At 31.6% G+C, this 12,377-nt stretch overlaps 1 protein-coding gene across 1 annotated transcript in view; it reads right to left on the minus strand.

Annotated features, from left to right (window-relative positions):
* Positions 1 to 12,377, minus strand: part of LOC107454842 (receptor-type guanylate cyclase Gyc76C) — a 255,986-nt gene that overhangs the window by 48,773 nt on the left and 194,836 nt on the right. Inside the window, exons 10-11 of the mRNA XM_087166312.1 lie at positions 7,074 to 7,182; positions 1,956 to 2,114 (exon numbers count right to left, since the gene is read on the minus strand). Of these exons, the coding sequence (XP_087022438.1) occupies positions 1,956 to 2,114; positions 7,074 to 7,182 (268 nt within the window). The remainder of the gene's footprint in view (positions 1 to 1,955; positions 2,115 to 7,073; positions 7,183 to 12,377) is intronic.

A 12,377-nucleotide genomic window follows, 5' to 3' on the forward strand; every position in this document is an offset into this window, starting at 1 on the left:
TTAAAGATAATTAAGTCATCAATATATCTAAAAACAAATTTAATACTCAGAGTATAATTTTTTTCATAATAATGCAAAAATAAGTTAGCTAAGAGAGATGAATAATTAGATCCCTGTGGTATTCCATTAATTTGAAGAAAGATATCCCTTCCATTGTAAAGATAATTACTAAAAAGACAAAAATTAATCAGAATTTCCCAATAATCAAAATCGCAACAAAGGATATTTTTAAAATCATAGTAATAATTCAAAAGGACATCTTTTAGTTTAGAAAGGGGAATGCTATTGAAAAGATCCTGGAAATCAAAAGTCGCAATAGAATTAATTTTATTATGTTTAATGAAATCTAAAATCGGTTGATTATTAGTGATTATCCAAGAAAAACCTTCTTTAGTAATATAGTTAATAATCTTATTTAAGTAGTTAGAGAAAATGGTGCCAGGTTTAGTTAAATAAGTATTAGACCCACATGTAATAGTTCTAAATTTAACTGGGATTTTATGAAATTTAGGACTGATAATTAAGTAAGGAAATTGTATATTGCTAATTTTAATTTTTAATATCTTGTAAAAAGCTAAGATTTTTTTAATGGCAATATTATTATTGAAATTACTAAGTTCAAAATTTTTACTATTTTTTAATTCCGTATTTAAAAGTTCCACATAGAATTTTTTACAGAATATAGCATAATTATTGTAATGAGTGCTGTTTACTTGCAGCTTAAGCGCAATAAATGATACTTATTGTTTTTCTTAACTTTCTTAGTGTTTTCTTGTATTTTTTTATTTATTTATATATATATATATATATATATATATATATATATATATATATATATATATATATATATATATATATATATATATATATATATATATATATATATATATATATATATATATATACTGTTTTTTACGTGATATTTTTTTTACTTAATGTGTTCCATTTCGTTTAAAATGTTTTTGAGCGCTCCTCACACTATTGTATTGATAAATTTTGCTTTATTGATGTAAGATCAGAAAGCACTCCTTTTAGCGGATATAACCGTGTGAGCTGATGAAGAGATTATATCTTTTCAATTTTTGTCTTCCGACATTTTACTATATTTTTTATGCTTTTATTTATTTTAAATATTTAATTTCAATAATTTTTCTTCTTGCCTTTGCATTAATGTTTAATATTTTCCATGTTTTCTTAAACAATTTTATTAAGTTAGGAGAAAGAACAGCTGGTATCATTTTGAAAGAGGACCGTCAAAAAATAAATTAAGAGAATTTGAGAAGTTTAAAAACGTATTATTTGTATTTTACATGATCTTACTTCCTTAGGAGGAAGAATAACTGGCTTTAGTTTGAAACGGGTCCGTCATAAATTTAGAAACGTATTACTTGTATTTTACACGATTTTATATCCTTAGGAGCCAGATATACTAATGTAAATACTAGACTTTTTGTGATATTTTATTGACAACGTTAGACGTAATTTATTAGAATTTTTTAAATACGTTATCTGCCAATAATTATGGAATTTATTATAAAATGAATGATACAATGCGCATTTTCTATTATTTTATTGATTTATTATTTTGTTTGTTTCCATAAATTTTTTTGTATAATCAAGTCAATTGTATCGATATCCTTACAGGTTATAAACAAATTACAAACAAAACTAAAAATCGATAAAAAAATTTTTAGAAAAAATAAAATAAAACAAACATTAAAACGCAAAAAAAAAATGCTTGAAATTTTTTTTTGTATAATCAAGTCAATTTTATCGATATCCTTACAGGTTAAAAAAAATTACAAACAAAACTAAAAATCGATAAAGAATGTTTTTAGAAAAAATAAAATAAAACAAACATTAAAACGCAAAAAAATTTTTTTTTTTTTAAATTTAAAAGGAAATCTTAGAAATGTAATATAAATACTGCAAAAAAAACATACGAAAAAACATACCAATTTCATTTCCTTTTTAACCTGTCTGGGGATATCCGCAATTTTCTTGGAGAAGCGCAGTGGTTTGTATGCAATGATCTGTCCTTTATATACGGCTGTTTTAGTAAAAATCTGTTCAATGATTTTTGATTCTGTTGACATGTGACTAGTTAAGCTCATCTAGAAAATATAAATATAAAAATACATAATTAAAAAACTAAATGTTACTGAACAATGACATACAATGTTCAATATAAAAACAGTTACACCTTAAAAACTTTGCGTCCAGTGATCACATTACTTTCTCGGAATACACATACACTTTTTTCGACGGATTTCTATCCTTGTTTCTAAGACAACTTCCATCTGCAAAATATGGTCCCAATAGTTTAACCCTTTGCTTACGGTGTTCCAAGTTGTACCATCACATATGGTCCACATGTTGTACCAGCCGTAAGTAAAAGGTTAAGCAGAAGAACGGTGTCCCGGAAATTTTTTTTCACCTTTTCATGCTGAGTAATGTATGTATAAAAGTCGAATTTTTACAATTTCACCTCTCAAGATATATTTGACCGATTTCACTCATTTTAGGAATTCGTCATTTAAAAATATATATTAAAAGTTACGAAGAGATTTTTTTTTTATAATATAATTCAAGAAATGTTTACTATAATTATTAATTTCGTAATCAAAAGCAAAAAATTATATTTAAAAAAAAACTATTTTTACGTCGTGTTACCTTTGGATAATCGAATTTAATAACTGTATGATTGTGATATCAGGTCATTGATATTTTACAAATTTCAATTTCAACTCATTCTCTTTCTGTCGCGTTCTGTTTATTTTTTCATCCATTTTGATCAGCACGTAAAAAGGTTGTTGTTCGCTACACCTTATGTGGACCGGGATAGCCTTGCTGGTAGGGCACTGGACCCATGTCCAAGAGTTCGTGGGTTCGATCCCTGCCGGCTGAAGACTCCCCGTGTAGTAAATGGTGACTGATGCACGTTAAATCTGTCTAGTCGCAAAGTCCTACATGTTCCCATAACAAATCAATACCTCTAGGGTACTGATCCAGAAGTTTCCTTGTCTTCCGGATTGGTTCAAAATTGCAAGGTTACGGAGTTGAACATTAGTAGTCGTAAACCCAAAATTGGGTCGGCTGTTCAACGATGGATATATAAAATAAAGTACACCTAATGTGGTAATAGACACAAAATTAGGCTAGAATACGGAGCAGAAAGAAGACAGCTCGTTATGTTGATTTGGATTGAGAATATCTTGCAAATGAGAGAGCAATAATCTCACCGAACCCAGTTTAGTATACAAGCATGCGGACCTGAAAATATTTCATCCAACATGTAAAAGGATTGGCGCTTTCATACGCCATGGACCGACGGCAAGCCAAACTGTATTGTGTTCGAATGGATTGTAAAAGCGTTGAATAGAACAATGTGAAAACTACGCTTTTGCATAATACGTGGCAAAAATCGACACGGTAAAGGTTAAATTAAGCTCTTTTTAAAAACTCCCAATAAAAAAAGCATCTTTAAGGGCTTTTAAAAAACGAAAATCGACATTTTTAAAAACGCTACGCTCCATGTGAAAGTAATAAAAGTATTTCAATAGCTTAAACAGTATACGTATATTAAAATACGGGAGATATGTTAATGTACCAGAGATGTACCAGATATATGCTAAAATAAGGGTAAAGAGATATCAGGGGTCTGTTTAGAAGAAATTTGGGTCCGTTAACGGACCCTTCACAAAATGTCTTTTTATAAAAACGGACCCTTCACAAAATATTTTAACTTAAAAACGGACCCTTCACAAAATAATTTTTCTTTTAATCGGACCCTTCACAAATTTTTTTATCTTCATTATTGTTTTGTTAATCAATAAACCCTTCCCAGGAAGGGGGGGGGGAAGAAAGACAGATGTAAACGAACTAAATTTTGTCTTCGGCAAGCGCTTCTTCCTGTATTCGTCCGAAATGAATATTCTGCGTTCAGCATTATAGGCTAAATACCAAATATTTGTAAGTTGCATCCTAATTTAGTAGCTGCAAATTGCTGTTTATTTTTTAAAATTTATTTCTTTTTATTATAATTTTATGTGTTGAGCATAATCTTGTATGTCTTTACAATTTAAAAACTCCTTGAAAATGTTTTTTTTTGCCATAACGGACCTTATTTGCACAAATTCACAAAAGCGGACCCTGATTGAAAGAATGGGACGTAACGTTTATTTTATATTCACAATTTTACAAAAACGGACCCTTCACAAAATGTCTCGACAGACCCCTGGATATTAACGTTAAGGGGTATGCGCTAACGTCCTCTCCCCTGTTTAAACTATTACGACCATAGCTTCCAGATAGCAGCTGCCACCTCTTCCTATACTTTGTAATACTTAATAATTGAAAGTCAGAAATTTAAATCCCGTCAAGAAAGATGCATGTTAATGTTCGCAGGAAATACATGTTATTGTTCATAGGAAGTATTGTTCATAGTTGTTTGAATTACACGTATGAATTTTAATTGTGTTCAAAGTTTTTGATTATTTAATAACATATTTATTTAACTGTTATTTTGTAAACTGTCATTAAATTGAGTAACTTTTTATAAAAATTAAAGACCAATACCGTTATTTATCTCCAAATCCCAACAAGTCCTTATATACTTGTTTAATACCACATTATTAACTAACGAGTTCAAGTTCAAAATATGTTGAATAATTTAACAAATTTATCAGGTTTTATTTATTATGCTATTCATAAATTAACTAGACATGAAGAAAACAGATTTTTTTTTAATGAGAAAATATAAGATGAGTTAAATCAAACAACATTATCTATCAATAAATATTACGACATATTGGCGAAGATAGAATTGTAGCCTTTAAAAAAATATTTTTATACTTTCAAAAAATATGTTATCAAATTATACAAATATGATTTCAAAACAGTACTTTATTTTATAACCATTGTTGAACAGCAAACCCAATTTTTGTGTTAACGACCACTAATGTTCAACTTCATAGCCTTGTCATTTTGAACCCAATCCAGAAGACAAGGGAACTCTTGAATAAGGCATTTGAAGAAATTTGCCTTTGTGGAGACCTTTTTGATGGAATTAACCCGCAATTGCGATACATGGCAAGAAAAACCATGAAAACCTCCCATAGTTAGCTTGACGGCAAGTGTACTCTAACCCATGATTCGTCTACCACTGAGGATATTTTACGTCAGCACTGTGGTCGGTGCAAGCCGGATATGGGATTCGTATCGACCAGCCATCGCTGGTATTTGAACCCGGTTGATCTGATTGAAAGAGGAAAGCTCTATCCCTTGAACCATCACGGCTCTTTAAGGCAATTATTATTTTTTTTTAAATGTAAACATTCGGCGTTTTCCAATGTTGCGGCGGTTGTTTCACGAGTTGAATTTAAGCTACTTCCAAGACGGCTACGCTATATATCATGTCGCTAGGTATTCTATGGTAACAAAACGAATACCATAATAATACTAATAAACTAGCCTGCTTAGTCTCCGAATCTGAACCCTATCGAGAATCTCTGAAAAGAGTTGAATCATCGATTTAATTTTTGGGACTTAATTTCTGTTTTTAAATTTCAAGTTTTTTTTTTAAATTTAAAAAACAAAAAACAGAATAGCTAAATACCATATAGTTTTGTGAGCAAAGGCTTCAATTCAAAAAAAAAATATTCATATTTATGAAATAAAAAAATTGTCAATGAATTCGACATTTTCAAAAAATATTTACATTGTCTTAAGATAAAATTTTTATTAAATTTATATATGTATTTGTTACATTATTTTTGAAACGCAACCAAACATTTTTTAATTATTATTTTATAATATGAATGTAAATACATACAGTTCTATAACAGAAAAATTAATATTGTTAAAAGTTTCCAAATTACTGTTTTCTCTGATTATTATTTTTCGGTAATTTACCAAATTCGAAAAGTTCAACGCGGCATAATTTTTGTTCAATTTACTTGAAATTTTTTGCACATATTGTTAATGCGTAGAGGAATATTTTTTGCTATCAAATTAAATAAATAAAATAAATTATACAATATTAAATTAATATAAATAAAATATACCCCTCATCGAAGTGAGTTATCTGTGTAATCAGAGTAACAGGATTCTCGTGAACATTCTGCAATAATTATCGGTAGGTAGAATAGTTAAGGGTAAATAAAAGTTTGATAGTGCACTCATGGACAAAATTAGTGCACCAAGAAATAATTGTGCTCACCCATCAATACCTCCGTTTGGAGTTTCGCCGCGCACGAGGAAATTGAACTGCAGCGGAATGGAAAGGTCGTCTTTAACGACGAATCCAGATTCAATCTCAGCAGGGATGACAATTGTGTTCGTGTGTGGAGATCCTGTGGTGAACGCCTCAATCCTGCCTTTGCTGTACAGCAACACACCGCTTCCACAGGTGGTGTGATGGTATGGGTTGCCATTGCCTACAATACACGGTCACTCCTAGTATTGTTCCGTGGCACCATGACAGCCCAGCGTTATGTCCATGAAATTCTGCAACCACATGTGTTGCCACTCATGCAACGGCTCCCAGGAGCCATTTTTCAACAGTACAATGCTCGGCCTCATACGGCAAGGTTGTCACAAGACTGTCTCCGTACTTTTACTATCCTTCCTTGGCCTGCCCGATCCTCAGATTTGTCTCCAATCGAGCATATCTGGGATAATTTGGGACAGGCGAGTTGGGTATCCCACGAGTTTGAACGAACTAGAGGCAAGGTTACAGCAAATATGGAACAAAATGTCTCAAAACATCATACAGAACTTGTATGTCTCAATGCCCGATCGTATCGCATCGTGCATTCGCGCTAGAGGGGGTCCAATGGGGTATTAACTCCTCCGTTCTTTTGCCTTCTTCTCTGAAATAAATTATCCTTTTTCTTTGATTTTCTAATCATTTACTTACATCAAAGTAGTCATTACGTATGTAAAATTTCGTTTCATTTTGACGACTCCTTCTTGGTGCGTTAATTTTTTTGTCCATGAGTGTATTACAAAGCAATGTATTTATCTGCAAACATAATGTTATATATAAACACACAATTCTAATTAATCTTTACCCGGCTGCTATAATGTATCATTCCTAGTCCATCTTGGCCATACCTCTGGATTTCAGATCTTTCCAATTTCCATAACAAACCATCGATCTCCTGTTCATATTTCCAATTTCTGAAATGACACGTCAAATTAAATAGAGATAGTGTGTGGTATGCACTAAATTTTGTTCAAAAAGCAGTTTCATGTAGAGTTTTCTCTTTCAATCATGAATACAATACAGGATGTTTCATTATGTCCACTTTTAATAGGTATTTTCAGAGTCTTAGTCAAACTAACTCTCAATACGAAGTGGGGTACTTCGTAATGACCACCCTTCATGCAACAGGGTGCGTAGCCGAATCTTTCAACAAAAAATAAGCACCTTTTAAGTACTTTTTAAGCACTCAAAAAATATTTTCAAGCACTATATACACTAACAAAATGCAAAATAATTTTCAAAGACATTACATGATCGTGATAAAATAACTACTTAATAACTAAATAACAAAGAACTCTTTTCTTGATTATATTAGTCAATCTAACATGATCGAGACATTTTTCGGTTCGACATCAGAGGGTGGAATATGAAGCCTGAAATTGAGAGTATCTTGCAAAATGCAGCAGAATTGCACATGAGAGTGCAATAATCTCACCGAACCCAGCTCAGTAGACGCACATGCGGACTCCCAGCAGCAGAATTGCACATGAGAGTGCAATAATCTCACCGAACCCAGCTCAATCGACGCACATGCGGACTCCCAGCAGCAGAATTGCACATGAGAGTGCAATAATCTCACCGAACCCAGCTCAGTAGACGCACATGCGGACTCCCAGCAGCAGAATTGCACATGAGAGTGCAATAATCTCACCGAACCCAGCTCAGTAGACGCACATGCGGACTCCCAGCAGCAGAATTGCACATGAGAGTGCAATAATCTCACCGAACCCAGCTCAATCGACGCACATGCGGACTCCCAGCAGCAGAATTGCACATGAGAGTGCAATAATCTCACCGAACCCAGCTCAGTAGACGCACATGCGGACTCCCAGCAGCAGAATTGCACATGAGAGTGCAATAATCTCACCGAACCCAGCTCAGTAGACGCACATGCGGACTCCCAGCAGCAGAATTGCACATGAGAGTGCAATAATCTCACCGAACCCAGCTCAATCGACGCACATGCGGACTCCCAGCAGCAGAATTGCACATGAGAGTGCAATAATCTCACCGAACCCAGCTCAGTAGACGCACATGCGGACTCCCAGCAGCAGAATTGCACATGAGAGTGCAATAATCTCACCGAACCCAGCTCAGTAGACGCACATGCGGACTCCCAAGTATTCTGTCAAACATGTAAAATGATTGGCACTTCCATACGCTATGAACTAACTGTGTGCCGAAACAGACTGTGGTATTGAGAAAACGTTGAATAGGACAATGTGAAAAGCACGCTTTTGCATAATACCTGGTGAAAATCGACATTGTAAAGAACAAAAATCTAAGCACTTTTTTTAAAAACACTCAATGAAAAAAGCACCTTTAAGGGCGTTTAAAAAATGAAAGTCGAAAATAAGCATCTTTAAGCAAAAACGGTAAAGAAAACTGTGTATCAATAAAGAGGAAGGTGATATAAATGAATTTTAAAACCAGTTTGATTTCTTGAGGAAATTTAGAAGTGCTTCTAATGATCTTTAGAAGTGCTTCTAATCTTCTTTCAACTCCTCACCGTTTCGTTTTTAGTCCTACTTGTCTCAGGTGTGTCTCGTTATATTTCTATAGACTTCATGTTTTTTCGTTACTTATTAACATATGACATATAATGTGAACCATCATAGGAAATATTTTTTTTTAAAAATATATATTAAAAGCGGAACACATTATGTAACACGAAAACAAAACACAAACACAACAACAAAAGTGTTACTTTTCAGAATACTTACTTTTATTAAAAGAAGGACATTAGAAAACTCTATATGTAAAATACAAATTTGAAATCTGATGAATTATTATTATATTTAAACTTTTTTTTCCCTGTTGGAGCAACCTGAGCTATTGACTGCTACTATTTATTGTAGTTACCACATAAAAAATTTAAGCAGAGGTAATGTATAAGAAACATATCATTGTTAAAAGCCCTTATATAATTAACCCATATTAAGTTAATGTAGTTACCATATAAAAAATTTAAGCAGAGGTATTGAATAAGAAACATATCCTTGTTAAAAACCCTTGTATAATTTATATAATTAATCCATATTAAGTTAATGTAGTTACCATATAAAAAAATTTAAGCAGAGGTATTGTATAAGAAACATATCATTGTTAAAAACCCGTATAAAATTTATACAATTATCCCATATTAAGTTAATGTAGTCACCATATTAAAAATTTAAGCTTAAAAAAATTAAGCTTTTGATTGATCAGTTAGTAGATGTTTGGCAGTTAATATCAAACTGTACAGTTGAGATTGATTAAAACTCCAACTTTATTATTATTTTTAACAAACTGTCGAAAGACAGTAAAATCTTAATAGCTAATGCGTTTCATGAATGCTAGCTAAAATAATGACTCATTAAAACGGTTAAAAGTTACTTATCCAAATAATTGCAAATGCAGTATGATTATGTGGTAATACGTTACTGATTCTTCACGAAAATCACCCCCCCCCCCTTTTTTTTTAAAAAAAACCGTCGTTGAACTGCCGACCCAATTTTTGGGTTTACGATTCAAGCCTTGTAACTTTGAGCCCAATCCAGAAGACGAGGAAACTCCTGGATCAGCACCCCCAGAGGTATTGATTTGTTATGGGAATATGGAGGACTTAGCGGCTTTACAAATTTAACGTGCATCAGTCACCATTTACTACACGGGGAATCTTCGGCCGGCGGGGATCAAACCCACGAACTCTTGGACATGGGCCCAGTGCCCTACCAACCAGGCTATCCCGGCTCCCAACTTCGTAGATAAAATAAATAGCATAGGATGAGCCGCGATGGCTCAAGGGATAGAGCGTTCGCATTCCAATCAGGTGAACCGGGGTTCGATCCCGGCGATGGTTGGTTTATACGAATTCCGCATCCGGCTTGCATCGACCACAGTGCTGACGTGAAATATCCTCAGTGGTTGACGGATCATGGGTTAGAGTCCCCTTGCCGTCAGGCTGACCGTGGGAGGTTCTCGTGGTCTTCATCTCCATGTAGCGCAAATGCGGGTTAGTTCCACCAAAAAGTCCTCCACGAAAGCAAATTTCTCCCAATCCTTGATCCAGGTGTTCCCTTGTCTTCTGGATTGGGTTCAAAATTACAAGTCTATGGAGTGGAACATTAGTAGTCGTAAACCCGAAAATTGGGTCGGCTGTTCAACAATGGTTATAAAATAAAAATAAAATAGCATAGGACATAAGAAACTGTATTTCATTTCCCTTTTCCTAGAAGATCTATTTTACGCATTTAAGAGGACGCCATACCTAGGAGAAACTTTTGATCGCAAATACTCTTTCAACTCCATAACTAATTTGAAATTTAAAGAATAGAAAAAGTGAGTAAACCGTGAAGTTTCAAATACTGTTAAAAAAATTTCAAAATGAAAATAAATGATGAGACGATAGCTTATGATTACGCAATGGAGAAGTTCTTTTCCAATAAATTGCTCGCATTTTGTCGTTTTGAAATTTTTTTTTTTCATTATTTGAAACTTACTCTGCTTAGTCTAAACTCACTACTTCTATACTTTAAATTTTAAATTAGTTATGGAGGTGAAAGAGTGTTTGTGAGGAAGAATTTCTAACGCGATGTGGCATCCTCTTAAATTGGAGTAAGGGTGTTTAATTTAAATTTATTTCGATGAAGTTGTTGAACAGTTTATTTAATATCAGACCGCTGGAGAATTTAAAAAAAAATACTTAGCAACAATTCCCGCGCTATAATTAATCATGAAGGTTAGTTACAATCAGCTGTCAGTTAAAATTAGCTGCCGGTATTAATTGCGTTGTTTTAAAGTATCTCCACGCTATAATTGGGAGAATTTCAGCTTCATACAAGTAACACAGGTCTTTATAGCTAGATGTGCCCCTCCCCTGTTACAGTTAGGGGTTTGGGAAACTACGCAAATCCGTCTTACTTGAAATAATATTTTTTCGATAGGGTTTGATAGTCATTGACTTTTTTTTTAAAAATATATTTATTATTTTTTTTTTGCAGAGTTTACTGAATTTAATTTTTTTTGTAACAAATAATTTAAGTTTTTAATTGATTCAATTATGAAAATGCAGACAAGCATATTATATTTGTTAAAAAGAATAAAAAAAATAGAAGGAATGAAGTATCTTGCTATCATTCAAAATATTTCATTAGATCTTTTTTAATAATAAAAATAATTATTATAATTATAATAAAAATAATTATTATAATAATAATAAAACTAATTATAATAATAAAAATAATTATTATAATAATAATAAAAATAATTATTATAATAATAATAAAAATAATTATTATAATAATAATAAAAATAATTATTATTATAATAATAATAAAACTAATTATTATAATAATAATAAAAATAATTATTATAATATTATAATAAAAATAATTATTATGATAATAATAAAAAAATAATTAATTATATTTTTTGTTAAAAAAGCCTTCCAATTAAAAAATAATTTAGAACATAATGAATCCAAACTATAGCGAAATGACGCTCATTGGCGTCATTTCGTTATGTTCTGGAGTGATTTCGTAATATTTTTAAGCATTTCTGCCCCCATCATTCTAGAAGATAAAAAATTAAATAAATAAGGATTTTTTGACCATTTTTTAGTTTAACTATAATTAAAAATTTATTTATTGATCTCATAAGATTAATTAAATAAAAAAAATAATAAACAATTTTTTTAGTGTGACTGTTATTAAAAATTTGAACATCCTATCCCAGAAAATATAACAATAAAATTAAAAACAATAAACTCGATTCTATACTTTGCTTATTATTTGTAATAATTACATGAAATTTCGTAAGCGTAGCTCAAATATTTCTCGAAATATAAACATTTAAAAAAAAAATCTTACATTCCTATAACATAGAAAACCATACAACAAAATTAAGCAAATTCTTAGGAGAAATTTTTAATGAACACCAAACTTATTATTTTAAAATGTAAAAAAAATCGTAGAAAATTGCAGTTTATTTTTTCTTAATTTTGTCGATTATTATTCAAATTTAATTCTTTTCATTGATTGCTAAATACGATTTGCTACAAAATTATGACAAAAAAGTTAAATTTTCCACGCACGCGCAGTATGAAAGAAATACTTTAAATGCTCATATC

The sequence above is a fragment of the Parasteatoda tepidariorum genome, chromosome 6 (assembly GCF_982258835.1).
Source record: "Parasteatoda tepidariorum strain Cologne lab strain chromosome 6, Ptep-v5.0, whole genome shotgun sequence".
Classification (NCBI taxonomy): Eukaryota; Metazoa; Arthropoda; class Arachnida; order Araneae; family Theridiidae; genus Parasteatoda; species Parasteatoda tepidariorum.